This window comes from Schistocerca gregaria, chromosome 10 (assembly GCF_023897955.1).
Source record: "Schistocerca gregaria isolate iqSchGreg1 chromosome 10, iqSchGreg1.2, whole genome shotgun sequence".
NCBI lineage: Eukaryota > Metazoa > Arthropoda > Insecta > Orthoptera > Acrididae > Schistocerca > Schistocerca gregaria.
In genome coordinates this window covers 198,106,581-198,127,641 of record NC_064929.1, presented here as the reverse complement: position 1 = coordinate 198,127,641, position 21,061 = coordinate 198,106,581, and the positions used below count along the sequence as shown (strand labels likewise).

General features: G+C 43.1%; 1 protein-coding gene across 1 annotated transcript in view; it reads right to left on the bottom strand.

The window, feature by feature from the left end:
* LOC126293620 (corticotropin-releasing factor-binding protein) overlaps positions 1 to 21,061 on the bottom strand; it is a 943,223-nt gene that overhangs the window by 12,635 nt on the left and 909,527 nt on the right. The window contains exons 7-8 of the mRNA XM_049986901.1: positions 11,791 to 11,899; positions 2,747 to 2,959 (exon numbers count right to left, since the gene is read on the bottom strand). Coding sequence (XP_049842858.1) covers positions 2,817 to 2,959; positions 11,791 to 11,899 — 252 coding nt within the window. The 3' untranslated portion in view covers positions 2,747 to 2,816. The remainder of the gene's footprint in view (positions 1 to 2,746; positions 2,960 to 11,790; positions 11,900 to 21,061) is intronic.

Below are 21,061 nucleotides of genomic sequence, written 5' to 3'. Positions count from 1 at the left end.
CATACAGAGCTCCATCGCAGTCTTTAACACTGGTAGCATGCCGCGACATCGTGGACGTGAACCGTATGTGCAGTTGACGGACTTTGAGCGAGGGCGTATAATGGGCATGCGGGAGGCCGGGTGGACGTACCGCCGAATTGCTCAACACGTGGGGCATGAGGTCTCCACAGTACATCGATGTTGTCGCCAGTGGTCGGCGGAAGGTGCACGTGCCCGTGCCCGTCGACCTGGGACCGGACCGCAGGGACACACGGATGCACGCCAAGACCGTAAGATCCTACGCAGTGCCAATGATGGTTGTATGCATGTTTGGCGCCGTGCAGGTGAGCGCCACAATCAGGACTGCATACGACCGAGGCACACAGGGCCAACACCCGGCATCATGGTGTGGGGAGCGATCTCCTACACTGGCCGTACACCTCTGGTGATCGTCGAGGGGACACTGAATAGTGCACGGTACATCCAAACCGTCATCGAACCCATCGTTCTACCATTCCTAGACCGGCAAGGGAACTTGCTGTTCCAACAGGACAATGCACGTCCGCATGTATCCCGTGCCACCCAACGTGCTCTAGAAGGTGTAAGTCAACTACCCTGGGCAGCAAGAGCTCCGGATCTGTCCCCCATTGAGCATGTTTGGGACTGGATGAAGCGTCGTCTCACGCGGTCTGCACGTCCAGCACGAACGCTGGTCCAACTGAGGCGCCAGGTGGAAATGGCATGGCAAGCCGTTCCACAGGACTACATCCAGCATCTCTACGATCGTCTCCATGAGAGAATAGCAGCCTGCATTGCTGCAAAAGGTGGATATACACTGTACTAGTGCCGACATTGTGCATGCTCTGTTGCCTGTCTCTATGTGCCTGTGGTTCTGTCAGTGTGATCATGTGATGTATCTGACCCCAGGAATGTGTCAATAAAGTTTCCCCTTCCTGGGACAATGAATTCAGTGTCCTTATTTCAATTTCCAGGAGTGTATATATCTCCAACCACACATATACGAACACAAGCAGACATATTAAAAAGCCTATGATATGTGTGCGTACGTGCGCGCGCGCTTGTATACCTGTCCTTTTTTTTCCCCCTAAGGTAAGTCTTTCCGCTCCTGGGATTGGAAAGACTTCTTACGCTCTCCCTTAAAACCCACATCCTTTCGTCTTTCGCTCTCATTCCCTCTTTCCTGATGAAGCAACAGTTTGCTGCGAAAGCTTGAATTTTGTGTGTGTCTATCGACCTGCCACCACTTTTGTTTGGTAAGTTGCCTCATCTTTGTTTTTAGATATATTTTTCCCATGTGGAATGTTTCCCTCTATTATTTTATTTAAATTTGCAGCAAACAATAGCAGCTGCTTGGAAAGTCATTTTGTGCAATCTCTCTCCACACCTATATTATGACATAATGACACTACCTTGGTCTAGGAAATGGCTGTACCTATTAACATGATCAAGTAAGTTCATACTACAGCCTGATACACAGTTCACTTTCTTGAATGTGAAATGATGGGGAATGCAGTTCATAATCAATGAACAGCCCAATACCAACACAAAATGTGTTGCCTGACACCCATGTGTGAGAGATTAAAAACATTGTTTTTTCTAGACTAAGGGACGATTCTGCAGCTCAGGGTATTAATTGGTAGGTTTTTCATGAACGCCGATACAAATAGAAGCCTAATTTTTTTAAAATCCAAAACATTTTCTGTGCCACACATGGTCAGTAACAATATTACTTTGGTGTTGTATATTTAATCGTTTGGCGTGATGTAAGTCTGTATTGTTTATAAAAAAGGGGCCTTTGTATATTGATAAAAATTGTTCAATAAATAATGTATAATGTAAATATGGGCAACTTGAAAAGGCCAATATATGCAGGAGCACATATAACAAACCTAATAGTTGTCACGAGAATATAAATGTCATATAAGAATGTAATATTATAGATTATAAATGGAAGTAGTGACTAATTTATTATATGAAAGACTCTGAACACTCCAGTCTTACAAAATTAATTGTGACAGATTTTATAGTTGGGAACTGGAATTTGATTGTTATAAACTTGTATAATAATAATGCTATGGAGACCACTCAGCCACCCTTTGTCTAATTGTTTTGTGAAGATGATCAGATGATTTTGTCTTGGGTGAGAGTTTTTAATAAAATGGTATTTACATTATCTGTTAAAATCTGGACCATCAAATCCTGTTGTTGAGACTGGAACGAGGATTACAACTAAACTCCCATTCATCAATGTTAAGCAATGGAAAGTCCTGGTCAGAATATCAACAGTATTACGAAAAGGATAGATCGCTACTCACCATAAAGATGGCACACTGAGCTGGAGACAGGCACAACATAATACAAGCTTTAAGCGAAAGCCATCATAAAAGAAAAAGCGCACACAGATTCACAGAAGAAAGCACACGCCACAAACACACAAGACCACTAGCTTCTGTCGCTTGGGCAGGAGCAGCTGGAAGCAGGTCATATGTCTGAATAAGGCTTCACTCAAAAGATTATAAGCAACAGTATTTAACTTCTGCCTGTCTTCAACTTAATGTGTCATCTTTAAAGAGAGTAACCGTCTATCTTTCCCATGGTTAGTGTTTGAGACTGGGCTATCGGTGTTAATGTGAAAACTGCACCTGCTCAATCATCAATATGAAATTAGTAATTTTAGCTGGGAAGTGTCAGTTAAAGGTAATACAGCATCATAGACAATATTTTTGAATAAGGTATACCAGCTTACCAGCAGTTGTGCAGCTGCGGAGGCTGGAGTTGCGGGGTCGTGCAGGGATGGCAATGGGGGCGGTCGCTCTCTACAGGCCGCACACCAGTGTGGCAGCCGGGATATCGTCCTCTGCCGCCTGGCGCACCGACACTGTCACTGCATTGTCAAAGTCACCACTCGACACGAGGCGCACTGCCGTCACGCCACAAAAGATCGTCTCCTCAGTGCTTCCTGTACAGACATAAATACAGTGTGCAACGCTGGTGGCCTGGGTTGCATAGAAAGGTGTAGTTGTAAGTCCATCAATAAATGATACATAGAACACACACATTTTCATATTATAAACTTAATGATCCATGGACCTTGCCGTTGGTGGGGAGGCTTGCATGCCTCAGCGATACAGATGGCCGTACCGTAGGTGCAACCACAACGGAGGGGTATCTGTTGAGTGAGAGGCCAGACAAACGTGTGGTTCCTGAAGAGGGGCAGCAGCCTTTTCAGTAGTTGCAGGGGCAACAGTCTGGATGATTGACTGATCTGGCCTTGTAACAATAACCAAAACGGCCTTGCTGTGCTGGTACTGCGAATGGCTGAAAGCAAGGGGAAACTACAGCCGTAATTTTTCCCGAGGACATGCAGCTTTACTGTATGATTAAATGATGATGGCATCCTCTTGGGTAAAATATTCCGGAGGTAAAATAGTCCCCCATTCGGATCTCCGGGCGGGGACTACTCAAGAGGATGTCGTTAACAGGAGAAAGAAAACTGGCGTTCTACGGGTCGGAGCGTGGAATGTCAGATCCCTTAATCGGGCAGGTGGGTTAGAAAATTTAAAAAGGGAAATGGATAGGTTGAAGTTAGATATAGTGGGAATTAGTGAAGTTCGGTGGCAGGAGGAACAAGACTTTTGATCAGGTGACTACAGGGTTATAAACACAACATCAAATACGGGTAATGCAGGAGTAGGTTTGATAATGAATAGGAAAATAGGAATGCAGGTAAGCTACTACAAACAGGATAGTGAACGCATTATTGTGGCCAAGATAGATACGAAGCCCACACCTACTACAGTAGTACAAGTTTATATGCCAACTAGCTCTGCAGATGACGAAGAAATTGAAGAAATGAATGATGAAATAAGAGAATTTATTCAGATATTGAAGGGAGATGAAAATTGAATAGTCATGGGTGATGAATTCGTCAGTAGGAAAAGGGAGAGAAGAAAACGTAGTAGGTGAATATGGATTGGAGGCAAGAAATGAAAGAGGAAGCTGTCTGGTAGAATTTTGCACAGAGCACAACCTAATCATAGCTAACACTTGGTTCATGACTCATGAAAGAAGGTTGTATACGTGGAAGAACCCTGGAGATACTGACAGGTTTCAGATAGATACATAACGGTCAGACAGATTTCGGAACCAGGTTTTAAATTTTAAGACATTTCCAGGGGCAGATGTGGACTGACCACAATCTATTGGTTACGAACTGTAGATTAAAACTGAAGCAATTGCAAAAAGGTGGGAAATTAAGGAGATGGGACCTGGATAAACTGAAAGAAGCAGAGATTGTACAGAGTTTCAAGGAGAGCATAAGGGAGCAAATGACAGGAATGGGGGAAAGAAAGACAATAGAAGAAGAACGGGTAGCTTTGAGGGATGAAGTGGTGAAGCCAGCGGCGCATCAAGTAGATAAAAAGATGAGGGCTAGTAGAAATCCTTGGGTAACAGAAGAAATATTGAATTTAACTGATGAAAGGAGAAAATATAAAAATGCAGTAAACGAAGCAGGCAAAAAGGAATACAATCATATCAAAAATGAGATCGACAAGAAGTGCGAAATGGCTAAGAAGGCATGGCTAGAGGACAAATGTAAGAATGTACAGGCTTATCTGACGAGGAGTAAGATAGATACTGCCTACAGGAAAATTAGAGACCTTTGGAGATAAGAGAACCACTTGTATGAACATCAAGAGCTCAGATGGAAACCCAGTTCTAAGCAAAGAAGATAAAGCAGAAAGGTGGCAGGAGTATATAGAAGGTTTATACAAGGGTGATGTACTTGAGGACAATATTATGGAAATGGAAGAGGATGTAGATGAAGACGAAATGGGTGATACGATACTGCGTGAAGAGTTTGACAGAGCACTGAAAGACCTGAGTCGAAACAAGGCCCCCGAAGTAGACAACATTCCATTAGAACTACTGACGGCCTTGGGAGAACCAGTCCTGACAAAACTCTACCAGCTGGTGAGCAAGATGTATGGGTCAGCCAACATATCCTCAGACTTCAAAAAGAGTATAAGAATTCCAATCCCAAAGAAAGCAGGTGTTGACAGATGGGAAAATAAACGAACTATCAGTTTAATAAGTCACAGCTGCAAAATACTAACACGAATTCTTTACAGACGAATGGGAAAACTAGTATAATCCGACCTCGGGGAAGATCAGTTTGGATTCCATAGAAACGTTGGAAGATGTGAGGCAATACTGACCTTACGACTTATCTCAGAAGAAAGATTAATGAAAGGCAAACCTACGTTTGTAGCATTTGTAGACTTAGTGAGAGCTTTTTACAATGTTGACTGGAATACTCTCTTTCAAATTCTGACGATAAGAGGGGTAAAATACAGGGAGCGAAAGGCTATTTACAATTTGTAAAACCAGATGGCAGTTGTAAAAGTAGAAGGGCATGAAAGGGAGGCAGTGGTTGGGAAAGGAGTGAGACAGGGTTGCAGTCTCTCCCCGATGTTATTCAATCTGTATATTGAGCAAGCAATAAAGGAAACAAAAGAAAAATTCGGAGTAGGTATTAAAATCCATGGACAAGAAATAAAAACTTTGAGGTTCGCCGATGACATTGTAATTCTGTCAGAGACGGCAAAAGAATGGAAGAGCAGTTGAACGGAATGGACAGTGTCTTGAAAGGAGGATATAAGATGAACATCAACAAAAGCAAAACGAGGATAATGGAATGTAGTCAAATTAAATCGGGTGATGCTGAGGGAATTAGATTAGGAAATGAGACACTTAAAGTAGTAAAGGAGTTTTGCTATTTAGGAAGTAAAATAACTGATGATGGTCGAAGTAGAGAGGATATAAAATGTAGACTGGCAATGGCAAGGAAAGCGTTTCTGAAGAAGAGAAATTTGTTAACATCGAATATAGATTTATGTATCAGGAAGTCGTTTCTGAAAGTATTTGTTTGGAGTGTAGCCATGTATGGAAGTGAAACATGGATGATAACTAGTTTGGACAAGAAGAGAATAGAAACTTTCGAAATGTGGTGCTACAGAAGAATACTGAAGATAAGGTGGATAGATCACGTAACTAATGAGGATGTATTGAATAGGATTGGGGAGAAGAGAAATTTGTGGCACAACTTGACCAGAAGAAGGGATCGATTGGTAGGACATGTTCTGAGGCATCAAGGGATCACAAATTTAGCATTGGAGGGCAGTGTGGAGGGTAAAAATCGTAGAGTGAGAGCATGAGATGAATACACAAAGCAGATTCAGAAGGATATAGGCTGAAGTAGGTACTGGGAGATGATGAAACTTGCACAGGATAGAGTAGCATGGAGAGCTGGATCAAGCCAGGCTCAGGACTGAAAACCACAACAACATGGACGAAAATCACAGTTTTACTGAAAACTACAATCACGGAAAATCTTTATCGGAAATTTTAGGCATAGATTGTAACGTTCAAAAATTAATTTGTTGAAGCGACAAGGCCTATGTATTTTATGATTAAAGTTGCTGTACTGGATCTTTTTGGGTTGTGGTAGATGGACATTGTCTGTCTACATGTTCTTGTTTCGCTTACTGTCGTTTTTATGTCAGTAGGCCGGTGATTATGTTACATGAAGTGGTTTTGCAAATGTAGTGCACGTGTGTCTTTTCACTTTACAGTGATTTAGGTGTTCATAGTATCTTACACCAGATTTTCTATTGTCTTTCACACGCATGCTGACTGAAATCCATACAAGGTTAATTGACGTGTCTGCACTACTTTCGAGTAGGCTCCTACTTGTAGTGGTTAATTCGAGGTGTATTAAAAACTCCAGTACTCACAGTAAAGATGCAGTTCTGCTTCAAGTAAAACTAAAAGTGACACATTGGTATTTGGCATCTGGCATTTACATCTTTCCAATAATTAGGCCCGTACTACATTCTGAAAATACAGTTTCAAAGTTTTTGTGCAATACGTTGGATACCCTTACGATGCCCTGAATACAAATACAAAAGTTAATATTTTCACTCTTGCATCCCAAACTTTTAATTTATTCTGTAACGAATTTTAGAGCTTGGTGCAAGTGCACTAAAGCACACTGTAATACAGCTGATTTTCTTTATTTAACGCCACACTCAATCTGAAATAATACAGCCACCAGAAATTTTGATACATTCTTTTCCAAATTCATTGGCCAAGTGTTCAAAGTTTCCAGTACTAGGATGTTATTATGTGATATACCTTCTGCCAGCATTACATTAATATTCACTGTTTTTGGAATAAAATGAACTGCTGTGAAACTAAAAATCTAGCAAGCAAGTATTATTTACTTAATGAAAAGTAGATTTGTGGTTTCACAGCACCTCTCTTTGTTATAAAAATGGTATATATTAAGGAGTCATTGTACATGAAATTTGTCGAAATTTGGCATTTTCTGTTTTGTACTCCATAATGTACGTTGGACTTTCCTGAACATTGAAATCAGACAATTGTGAGACCTTCAAATAATATTTTGAATGTTGACATTTGACTGTCACATTTCGCGGCTACGCATATACTGCCACTGTTGAAGAGTCATATCTTGGGAACAACAGTCTGGAAGGCTGTGAATTGCTTTGTTTTGTGTGTACTGCTACATCTCAGAAGTTGGTATTACGAATAAACAAATCAGCCCTTTGTTTCTGATACTAGTTTTCGTTGAAAGTAGTGTGATTATCGGCCATTGTGCGTGTGGGGACTATTTGACCGGCATATAATCGTTTTCGGTCGATGTTTGTGGTTAACGATTCGGAACAGATTACGGAATAGGTAAGTCATTTTACTATTGTATTTACGCATTATTTTCACAGTTCGTTTGTTTGTTTCGTTTAGGGCTTACTGACGAGGAAATTCTAGCCATATTAGATGAATCTGAAGTGGATGTCTGCAGTAGTGATGACGAATTGTTAGATACAACTTGGTCTCTTCCAACGATCAAACCTAGACTTGGAGAAAGCTCTGAATATTCTGACAAGGAGGAAAATTGCAACAATGCTTCTGCAACAATACTGCCAGTTGCTCCAGAAGTTCACGACAATTTTCCCAGTCAACACAGTAGAAAGAATTCTAAAAAAATGTGGAAACATCGTCGTTTGTCCACTTGGAGAAAAGGACCATTGACCTCCATAATTTTTGTGCACTCAGAGAGTGAGGTAGGACAGGAAATTAAAACTCCAATGAGCTATTTCAGCGAGTACTATCCAGAAGATTTTTTTCAGTTAGCATCTGACTGCACTAACAGTTACTACTTTTCGAAGAAAGGGAAGTAGCTTCATACAAATCCTCAAGAGATAAAAAAGCTGTATGACATGCATGTACTTATGGGAGGCATTAGATATCCTGGTACGCGTATGTACTGGCAGTAGTCATTGTGTATGCCAACTATTGCAGATTGTATGCCTAGAAACAGGTTCTTCTCTCTCAGAACAGCACTGCATGTTGTGGACACTAATCACATTCCACGTGAATCAGAAACTAATAGATTGTGAAAAGTACATTCTGCAATTAATGTTGTACGCAGTGCTTGTTTGAGACTTCCACGCCACTCTGAAAATGATTATTCCATTGATGAGCAAATGGTACCATTTACTGGACGCTGCACATTGTCTCAGTATGTTCCAAACAAACAGCGCCCTTTGGGAATTAAAAACTGTTTTGGCAACAACGAAAGATTTAGTACTAGATTTTGAATTTTATCAAGGTAAATCAGCTCCTCTGCCAGATGTTGGCCTTGGTCTTGGGCCATCTGTAATACTTCGCCTTGCTCAAACATTGTATCAAGGTGCAAGACTATATTTTGACAGATATTACACAGCTTTGCCATTATGGTAACAGTTACTTGACCTAGGGCTGGAAGGAACAGGAACCATAATGAAAAAAAAAGAGTGAAACCAGTTCACCTGACAGAAGAAAAAAGACTGAGGAGAGGAGATATGGAACAATTCTGCAGGGACGATGATAAAATAGTCACTGTCCAGTGGAAAGATTCAAAAGCTGTGACCCTTGCCTCTACTTGTACAAGATATTAACCTGTAAGCAATGTTGAGAGATGGAGTAAACCAGAAAAGAAGTACATCTTAGTGCCATGTCCTGCAGTCTTAGTGAGGTACAACATGTCTATGGGAGGAGTGGACTTCTGCGATCAAATGATGGAGACCTACAGGACTTTCTTGAAGACAAAAAAGTGGACTTTAAAAGTTTTGATTCATTTACTTGATTTGGCGTGCATCAATTCCTGATTACAATACAAAGTTGAATGCGAAGCCACTTAAGTAAAAATAAAAACACTTTAGATCTTCTTGGATTCCGACAAGCAATTGGGGAAGCGCTAATTTCTTCTTCTTCAGGACAGGAACATGAAAGTGAATCCGATGAAGAGCCACCACATAAAATGTACAAACCAGCAAACACACCATGTGATGAGAAACGGCTAGACGAATATCATCACTGGAAAACTGTTGATGATTTGCCTTCAGCTCGTTGCTGCAGGCAAAAAAAAAAAAAAAAATAAAAAAATTGCAAGATGAGGACGAGAACAAGATGTCTGAAGTGTAATATTTATTTGTGTTTGTCAAAAGACAGTAATTGCTTTCGTGACTATCACTGCAAGAAATGACATAAACATGTAAAGATAATCCCAACCCATACAATCGTGTGGGTTCAAAATTTGTATCAAAATTAAAAAATAAAATTTTCTAAGTAAATGGTACCCGATTCTATAATTTTTTTAGTTACAAAAATGTATTTATTTCAAAATTTTCATTTCAAGTTTGGGTGGGGGTGTAACAGGGATACATACACTCCTGGAAATGGAAAAAAGAACACATTGACACCGGTGTGTCAGACCCACCATACTTGCTCCGGACACTGCGAGAGGGCTGTACAAGCAATGATCACACGCACGGCACAGCGGACACACCAGGAACCGCGGTGTTAGCCGTCGAATGGCGCTAGCTGCGCAGCATTTGTGCACCGCCGCCGTCAGTGTCAGCCAGTTTGCCGTGGCATACGGAGCTCCATCGCAGTCTTTAACACTGGTAGCACGCCGCGACAGCGTGGACGTGAACCGTATGTGCAGTGGACGGACTTAGAGCGAGGGCGTATAGTGGGCATGCGGGAGGCCGGGTGGACGAACCGCCGAATTGCTCAACACGTGGGGCGTGAGGTCTCCACCGTAAATCGATGTTGTCGCCAGTGGTCAGCGGAAGGTGCACGTGCCCGTCGACCTGGGACCGGACCGCAGCGACGCACGGATGCACGCCAAGACCGTAGGATCCTACGCAGTGCCGTAGGGGACCGCACCGCCACTTCCCAGCAAATTAGGGAAACTGTTGCTCCTGGGGTATCGGCGAGGACCATTCGCAACCGTCTCCATGAAGCTGGGCTACGCTCCCGCATACCGTTAGGCCGTCTTCCGCTCACGCCCCAACATCGTGCAGCCCGCCTCCAGTGGTGTCGCGACAGGCGTGAATGGAGGGACGAATGGAGACGTGTCGTCTTCAGCGATGAGAGTCGCTTCTGCCTTGGTGCCAATGATGGTCGTATGCGTGTTTGGCGCCGTGCACGTGAGCGCCACAATCAGGACTGCATACGACCGAGGCACACAGGGCCAACATCCGGCATCATGGTGTGGGGAGCGATCTCCTACACTGGCCGTACACCTCTGGTGATCGTCGAGGGGACACTGAATAGTGCACGGTACATCCAAACCGTCATCGAACCCATCGTTCTACTATTCCTAGACCGGCAAGGGAACTTGCTGTTCCAACAGGACAATGCACGTCTGCATGTATCCCGTGCCACCCAACGTGCTCTAGAAGGTGTAAGTCAACTACCCTGGCCAGCAAGATCTCCGGATCTGTCCCCCATTGAGCATGTTTGGGACTGGATGAAGCGTCGTCTCACGCGGTCTGCACGTCCAGCACGAACGCTGGTCCAACTGAGGCGCCAGGTGGAAATGGCATGGCAAGCCGTTCCACAGGACTACATCCAGCATCTCTACGATCGTCTCCATGGGAGAATAGCAGCCTGCATTGCTGCGAAAGGTAGATATACACTGTACTAGTTGCGACATTGTGCATGCTCTGTTGCCTGTGTCTATGTGCCTGTGGTTCTGTCAGTGTGATGATGTGATGTATCTGACCCCAGGAATGTGTCAATAAAGTTTCCCCTTCCTGGGACAATGAAATCATGGTGTTCTTATTTCAATTTCCAGGAGTGTATATATATAATATGTCTTAGCAGTTGTTTACTTGTGACATGCATAAAGTTGGAAGACATGACAAGAAGTACTAACACGTCTCTCACTTTTTGCGTGCCACAAGTAAACAACTGCTTACGACTTTCATTCATCTGACGTAATATAGGTACGTTAAATCTTTAGCGTTATGCACTTCCGATACAAAACAAATGCTATACACTATATTTCTTTTATATACGGTACTTTCATTGTAATATGTCTAGTAAACGAACTTTAAAGGAGATCAATGCAAGTAACGAATAATGTTTACAGCCACTGTATCACATTTTCCTGTGCTGTACGTAGCAGGCTGCTATGAGTATATTATAGCTATAAAGAAAGGCATTTAACGAATGATTTCGCTATACTGTCTTGTGCTTTTGATTCGGTGAGAGTGTACTCCACTACTCGCCATACAAAAGTCCCGCCCGCAGTTTGGCAGAAAAAGGGCCGCCGTATTGTCCGGTTGGCCACTCTCTCCCCATACAGGCTCTCTACTGTACGCTAGCGCCCTCATCCACGCAGCGTGTCTAAGGCAGAACGAGTGCGGCACGTACCTGGCTTGGAGTCCATTCCGCAGATGGAGTCGGCCACGTTGAGGGCGGCCGTGTCCAGCCCCTCTGAGCCGCCGAGCTGCACGTAGTCTGGCATGCCGCGGTTCTCACACTGAAACACGACACAGCGCCGTGTTACACACTGCAGCACTGTAGCACTGTAGTGCCACACTCCCAGGACAGCCAACTGATGTGCTCCGCCATCTCTCGACTGCTCTGTAGAACGCGATTTGAGCCGCAGACTTAAATTATTCCTGCTGTCATTTAGTGAGTCACGTAAGTTACTGCAAAGAGTCTATGTTCTTGCAACATACACAGGAGTGTTATTAACAGTAAACTGCTACTTACTCCAAACTTGAGTGCTGCGCTCACATTCTGCCACACTCAATTTCTGTTGATCAATTCTATGTGAATGGAAGGTGGAGAGGGACGGAAAGGAAAGCAAAGGGAGAAGATCACTGCTGTCAGCTGCATTGGGACATTACACGGAATCAGCGGTGACGAGAGAAAATGTCTACTGGCCCAAGATTCGAACCTGATATCTACATCTACATGATTACTCTGCAATTCACATTTAAGTGCTTGGCAGAGGTTTCATCGAACCACAATCATACTATCTCTCTACCATTCCACTCCCGATCAGCGCGCGGGAAAAGCAAACACCTAAACCTTTCTGTATGAGCTCTGATTTCTCTTATTTTATTTTGATGATCATTCCTACCTGTGTAGGTTGGGCTCAACAAAATATTTTAGCATTCGGAAGAGAAAGTTGGTGACTGAAATTTCGTAAAAAGATCTCGCCACGACGAAAAACATCTTTGCTGTAATGACTTCCATCACAATTCGCGTATCATACCTGCCACTCCCTCTCCCCTATTACGCGATAATACAAAACGAGCTGCCCTTTTTCGCACCCTTTCGATGTCCTCCGTCAATCCCATCTGGCAAGGATCCCACACCGCGCAGCAATATTCTAACAGAGAACGAACGAGTGCAGTGTAAGCTGTCTCTTTAGTGGACTTGTTGCATCTTCTAAGTGTCCTGCCAATGAAACGCAACCTTTGGCTCGCCTTCCCCACAATATTATCTATGTGGTCTCTCCAACTGAAATTGTTCGTAATTTTAACATCCAGGTACTTAGTACAATTCTCAAGGCTGTCAATTCAACTATTTGTCGAGTAATCGAATTCCAACGGATTTCTTTTGGAACTCATGTGGAACACCTCAAACTTTGCGTTATTTAGCGTCAACTGCCACTTGCCACACCATACAGCAATCTTTTCTAAATTGCTTTGCAACTGATACTGGTGTTTGGACGACCTTACTAGACGGTAAATTACAGCATCATCTGCGAACAACCTAAGATAACTGCTCAGATTGTCACCCAGGTCATTTATATAGATCAGGAACAGTAGAGGTCCCAGGACGCTTCCCTGGAGAACACCTGATATCACTTCAATTTTACTCGATGATTTGCCGTCTATTAGTACGAACTGCGACCTTCCTGACAGGAAATCACGAATCCAGTCGCACAACTGAGACGATACCCCATAGCTCCGCAGCTTGATTAGAAGTCGCTTGTGAGGAACGGTGTCAAAAGCTTTCCGGAAATCTAGAAATACGGAATCAATTTGAGATCCCCTGTCGATAGCGGCCATTAATTCGTGCGAATAAAGAGCTAGCTGCGTTGCACAAGAGCGATGTTTTCTGAAGCCATGTTGATTACGTATCAATAGATCGTTCCCTTCGATGTGATTCATAATGTTTGAATACAGTATATGCTCCAAAACGCTGCTGCAAACCGACGTCAATCATATAGGTCTGTAGTTCGATGGATTACTCCTACTAACCTTCTTGAACACTGGTGCGACCTGCGCAATTTTCCAATCTGTAGGTACAGATCTATAGGTGAGCGAGCGGTTGTATATGATTGCTAAGTAGGGAGCTATTGTATCAGCGTAATCTGAAAGGAACCTAATCGGTATACAATCTGGACCTGAAGACTTGCCCATATCAAGCGATTTGAGTTGCTGAGCAACCCTTTAAGGTATCTGCTTCTAAGAAACTCATGCTAGCAGCTGTTTGTGTTTCAAATTCTGGAATATTCCATTCGTCTTCCCTGGTGAAGGAATTTCGGAAAACTGCGTTCAATAACTCTTCTTTAGCGGCACAGTCGTCGGTAACAGTACCATCGGCACTGCGCAGCGAAGGTATTGACTGTGTCTTGCCGCTTGTGTACTTTACACACAGGAGTGTTATGAACAGTAAACTGCTACTTACTCCAAAATTGAGTGCTATGCTTACATTCTGCCACACTCAATTTCTGCTGATCAATTCTGTGTAAATGGAAGGTAGAGAGGGACGGAAAGGATAGCAAAGGGAGAAGATCACTGCTGTCAGCTGCATTGGGACATTACGCGGAATCAGCGGTGACGAGAGAAAATGTGTACCGGCCCAAGATTCGAACCCGATGTCTGCTGCGTACTAGTGAGAGATGCGCTAACTACTGCGCCATCCGGGACGGCACGCCTCACAGCCGATTCACATTCCCACCGAGCGCCACCTGTCCACAGTCCCCCCTGCCCATTTCCAACATGTTCGCTATCCTGAGAGATTCTGCAACACGAACATAATGAGATGCATGACACTGCCTAGCAAAATGAGTGATACGGATGGAAGGGAAGGAGGAAACGAAATGAAACTTACAAGGGGAGGCAAAACGTTTGGAAAGCAGATTTAATGCAAACTTCGTACACTCGTAGTACCCCATTAGGATAACAAAATGTGTAAGCAGTAGCGTGTACTTCTCAAGCGTTATTGAGAAAATCGCAAGATAATTTCTGTCGTCCAATGCATACCTGTGCGTGGCCATTTTTGTCATGAACCGGCGGCAGCCGACTGGATATATTTATGGTCTGGGTGCAGAGGATTCGGTGGTCTGTTGGATTGATAATAGGTTCATATACTTAGCCAGCACGGTAGCTCAACGTGTTCGGTCAGAGAGCTGCTTGCCCTCTGCAAAAAAAAAAAAAAAAAAAAAAAAAAAAACTGTGAAAAAAGAATCAACGATCAACTTGAACGGATGTCTTGTGACGTCCGCATAGACCAAACGCAACGAACTATATCGAACAAAATGGAAAAAAGCGTGTTCGGTCAGAGGGTTAGCTACACACGGTAGTAAACAAAACGGATCAACGAACAACCTGACCGGTGGCATGAAACGTGCGGCCCGAACATAAACAACGAACAAAACAGAACAAAATAAGATCAATAAAGAATTTAAAAAAAAACTGGTTAGTGTTCAAACCCCGTAACCACTAGGTCGCTGGATCGAGTCCCGTTCGTCAGTTTTTTTTTAATTTTCAACACGGTCATTTCGTTTACTATTTATATTACAACTGATGTAATTGGAAAAAATGTGTGTAATCGGATGAACTTTTATTAAATTTACAATGTTATCATCACAAATAATATAATTTACTATCGACTAGCAAACGACCAAACGTATAAAGTGATACTGAAAATGTATACTTGTACGTGTCTTCAAAATTGTTCGTACTTAATCGAAAGAGGACGAGAAATTGCTTCTCGTGAAGGCGCTATTAAAGTAGAGTCCATACCGCACGACCATTTAGCAGCGCCGATATTTAAGGAAATGTTGCGTTATGCATGGTTTGCTTCCAAATTACCGTCTGAAAGAGAGGTTCATCTACATCTACATGGATACCCTGCAAATCACATTTAAGTGCCTGGCAGATGGTTCATCGAAGCACCTTTACAATTCTCTATTATTCCAATCTCGTATAGCGCGTGCGGAAAGAATGAACACCTATATCTTTCCGCACGAGCTCTGATTTCCCTTATTTTATCTTTGTGATAGTTCCTCCCTATGTAAGTCGGTGTCAACAAAATATTTTCGCATTCGGAGGAGAAATTTGGTGACTGGAATTTCGTGAGAAGATTCCGTCGCAACGAAAAACCGGTTTCTTTTAATGATGTCCATCCCAAATCCTGTATCATTTCTGTGACACACTCTCCCATATTTCGAGATAATACAAAACGTGCTGCCTTTTTTTTTTTTTTAGCTTTCTCGATGTACTCAGTCAGTCCTATCTGGTAGGGCTCCCACGCCGCGTAACAGGTTTTTGAAAATGTTAACGAGGTTTGTTTCCCCACGGAAAACCTCAAAAGACCTTGTGTATACGGAAACATAGCATTTATTCAATGTAGCTGGTGCCGTTTAACTTTATGTTTTCCATGTTTTTACGAAAAATACCATCCTACAACTTGTACTGGTAATGTCGAAAGCGACGATTAACTGTGCATCTTTCGAAAGCCGTCTGTGCCGCTCATGAACTTGGAGGTAACAAGTCGCTTTGGGATCACTTGAGGTATGAAGGATTTCTCAAATCACGCACAAGCATACGTTTTCAGTATCACTTTATGCGTTTGGTCGTTTACTAGTCGATAGTTATGAATATTATATTATTTGTGATAATAAAAATTTGTGGACTGCCAAATAACATTGTAAATTTAATAAAAGTTCATCCGATTACACACGTTTTTTTCCAATTACATCAATTGTAATATAAATAGTAAAAGAAATGACTGTGTTGAAAATAAAAAAAAAAAACTGACGAACGGGACTCGATCCAGCGACCCAACGATTACGGGGCTCGAACGCTATCCACTACGCTTCCGCCGCTTCATGGTAGAAATGGCCACGCACAGGTCTATATTTGAGACCGAAATTATCTTGCGATTTTCTCAATAACGCTTGAGAAGTACGCGCTGCTGCTTACACATTTTGTTGTCCTCGTGGAGTACTAAGAGTGTACGATGTTTGCAGTAAATCCGCGTTCCACCTTGTTAATAGGTTAGAGGATGTGTGATGTTGTTTGAGTGACTACAAAATCAATCAAATTTCCAAAGAAATGGGATACATGGAGCCAATTATCAGCATGACTTTGCAACCCCTATGGTCTGTATCTATGTACTATTCTCGGTGGGAAGGGTGTAATAAGATCGTTGTATCCTCTCCTGAGGCAAACTAGCCAGCTGTTGTAACTAACTGATCCTTGATATCTGGAATACTGGCACTGAGACGGAGCTGACATCTGCACTGGTCCCACACATGTCCTGTCGAGGCAAGATCTATGGATGTCGCTGATCAGAGGAGTACCAGACAAGCATGTCTGGACGAGCGTTGTCCTCCTGAAAAATGGCACCAGGATACTGTCACATAACAGGTAAGGCACGGGGATGCAGGGTGTCTGTTGTGTAGCATTGTGCCATCAAACTCTTTCACACACTACCAGACGTGACCTCAAGTCGTACCTGATTCTCTCCCACACCAAGATGCATAGGAACAACAACGCTGCCCCTCTCCAAAAAATTGGAAGTATGGGACCTCTCACCAAGTCACCGCAATACTCGCCGATTATCGTCATTCGGGACAGTGCAGAACTGTGATCCACTGCTGAACACTGAACACAATGTGAAGCTATTTCTCAGTAGTCCATGCTTCCCAATAACAGCACCACTCCAAACACTACCGCTCGTGTTGTGTTAACGGCAGCCTACGCATAATACGGTAATTGCTTTGCCTGGCTCCTACTGGTGTCCCTCCAATGGTGGGGAATGAAAAAGACTGTTTCAGGGAGCCCGTTACTTGGCCTAGGATGGCAGGTCCAGTAAAGACGTGCTTGGTGCACAATATGGCTATCTGTCCTAGTGGTGGTCTGATGTTGTCAACTGGGACCTCGACAATTAGTGTACCAGCCCTCACGTTCCCATGCAGTCCAACATCTAGCCAATGATACATCTGAACGTTCCACAAATTTGGATACTGTACGATTCGACCAGATGACCAAACAGAGATAGAAAGGCGACTGTGATTTGCCATGCCGATTTTCACGAAGTTTTGGCCATAACTGTGAATGAAGTTGAGAAACTGGTAAATGTGCTCAACATCTGTAGTATCGATGTAATCACATTCTTTGTGAGACTGTGTTTTGAGACCAAAGATATTAGAGTAAGTCAGAGATAAAAACTGAAATTTGTGGTAAGATCTTATGGGACCAAACTACTTAGGTCATCGGTGCCTGAGCTTCCACGCTACATAATCTAACTTAAACTAACATATGCTATGGACAACACATACAACCATGCCCAATGGGGGACTCGAACCTCAGACGGGGGGGGGGGGGGGGGGGGCAGCCGTGCGGGCCGTGACAAGACGTCTTAGGTCGCGCCGCTACCTCACGCGGCCCTGAGTCACAGAATAGTGCAGTGCAGTGTGTGTTATTCCGTCTGGCTATGTACTAGATTTGAAAACGATGGAAGCTAGCCTGCCTTGAATTTCTTATTTGTTGGAGCATTGCGTATGGTCCAAGTTTACTGTGGGAATATTGTAATACAACATATGGTTTGGTCTTATAATTGAAATAAGTGTGAAGGAAATTAATTGTACACAGGAAAATTATTAAAGATATACTGATAACTTGTCTTGTTGAGAGAACTTTATGAAAGGGTGTATTGCCGTTTTGGCGTAATGAAGCATAAATATCTTGGATTCTTTGTTCTCGTTTATCAGTCGTTAAATTTAGTTTCTCATTTTTCATTCTTTACCTTTATGAATGTGTTTATACACTCGCATTGCACATCAAGTATTGTGTGCTGCAGAAGAATTTTTTGTGAAAACTGGCAAGTTACCGTCTTGTATTACACATCGCAAGCAAGGCAAATGAAATTTGATTTTTGACAGTCCCATCATTATCCCAATGGTGGCAGATTGCAGCGCAGACAAGCGTTGCGTCTGCAATGAATTTAGTTCTCATGAAGGTTCATGTCCATCGTAAGGCACAGTGTTTATCACAGTGTGCATGTGGAAATTAACAGCACACCAGTCAAGAGGTTTGATACTAGTACAATATTTCAGAAAAGTGCAATTTTGTAAATTTTCAAGCCGTTTCATCAGATGCGTTAATTTTATATTCATTTGCTGTGTAATTACAATAACAATTCTGGTACAGTGACTGTTTGTAAGAGTAAAGCTAAAAATTAGCTATATTCAGGGCAGACATTTTAATCTGACTCATGTTGTTTTGCAGTCAGATAGCACTCCTAAATTCTGTCGGCATGTGACTTCTGAAATTTTCCCGGCGTATTTGTTCTTCTAATAATTTCCGGGTATGCAGCCGGATCCCGTCGACATTCTGCCACGATATTTCGGCCCAGAGACGTCCGGCCATCATCAGGTGAGTACACAATTACTGAAGAGCCCAGGTGCAGTCGCGGTATTTATACCAATTCTCGCGCACGTGTTGACATGCGCGGCATAGCCGAGTTGTACGTGCTGCCCTCGGTGGTGAAAGTAAAAGATCATCTAGTCATTGAGTATCGAATGACGCTGTCTATTCCGCTGTGAATGTATAATTTTAATAACAGGATTCCAATTTTTATCCAGTTGAAAGCCGTTGTCACGATTTATAAGATTATCGGCAAGACGTATTTCCACTGATTCCTTGATTACGGAATCCCAAAATCCGGAAACCGGAGCTAAAATTTTTGTTCCATTGTATTCCATTGAATGTCCCAATGAAATACAGTGCTCTGCTACTGCCGATTTTGACGGTTGCCGCAGACGGGTGTATCTTTCATGTTCTGTACATCGTTCATGGACAGTTCTTGTCGTCTGGCCAATATATGCAGAGCCACATTCACAGGGAATTTTGTAGACGCCTGCTTTCTTCAGTTGTAAATCGTCTTTAATGGATCCAACCAGGGCCCGGTTCTTTGCTGGTGGACGGAACATAACCTTGATTTTATTCTTCTTCAGTAATCGGCCTATTTTCGACGACACATTCCCGGCGTATGGAAGAAACGCAGTTGATTTAAACTCGTCATCAGCGTCCTCAGTGCGCTGCTTCTTGTTATGACAGTTGCGCATGGCCTTTCTTATTTGGCGTGAAGTGTAGCCATTCTCTTTAAAAACCTTCTCCAAGTGTTCTAATTCTGCGTGGAGGTTTTCATCGTCCGATATTACATGCGCTCGATGTATTAAGGTACTGAGAACACCGGCTGTTTGTGCTGGGTGGTGGCAGAGTGACGCCTGGAGATACAGATCTGTGTGAGTCGGTTTCCTGTACACAGAATGTCCTAATGACACATCATTTTTACGGCATACTAGCACGTCTAGAAAAGGTAAAGTGCCATCTTTTTCAATCTCCATCGTGAATTTGATGTTCTCATGTAAAGAGTTTAAATGATGAAGGAATTTCTCTAGTTCCTGTCTGCCATGAGGCCATACAACAAAAGTATCATCTACGTACCGCCAGAAGACCGTAGGCTTTAAGACAGCAGACTCAAGTGCTTTCTCCTCAAAGTCCTCCATAAAGAGATTAGCTACCACAGGGGACAAAGGGCTCCCCATGGCGACGCCGTCTGTTTGTTCAAAGAATTCATCATTGAATAAAAAGTACGTTGAGGAGAGTATATGTTCAAACAAGGCCGTCATTTCTGCACTGAATAAGTTACCAATAAGATGTAACGATTCCATTAAAGGCACTTTGGTAAATAGTGAGACCACATCAAAGCCGACTAATAAATCCGAGCTGCTAAGCTTAACTGACAAAATCCTCGGAATTACGTATATGGTGGCAACACTTACCCACATACGGCTTTAGTAGTGAGGCCAGATATTTTGCTGTAGAATAGGTGGCAGCACCAATATTACTCACTATTAATCGTAGTGGGGCACCATCCTTGTGTATCTTGTCTGTCGGCATGTATTGCTTTCTCGCAGATGAATTTTTTAATGTACCAGCTAATCCGGGCTACGCATCGTGTAGCGTGAGCTTCCCGCATCTCCGTTCAAAATTAAATTTTCACGTACTTCTGTTGGGCTGCGTTGAGATTTAAATATTTCGATGTCAAAATAAGTTTTATACAATGAAGAGACAAAAAACTGGTACAACTGCCTAATACCGTGTAGGGCCGCCGCGAACACGCAGATGTGCCGCAACTCGGAGTGGCATTCACTCGACTAGTCTGAAGTCGTGCTGGAGGGAACTGACGCCACGAATCCTGCAGGGCTGTCCATGAATCCGTAAAGAGTACGGAGGGGTGGAAATCTCTCTCGAACAGCACGTTTCATGGCCTGCAAGATATGCTCAACAACGTTCACGTCTGGGGAGTTTGGTGACCAGGGGAAGTGCTTAAACTTCAGAAGTGTGTTCCTGGAGCCGCTCTGTAGCAATTTTGGACGTATGGG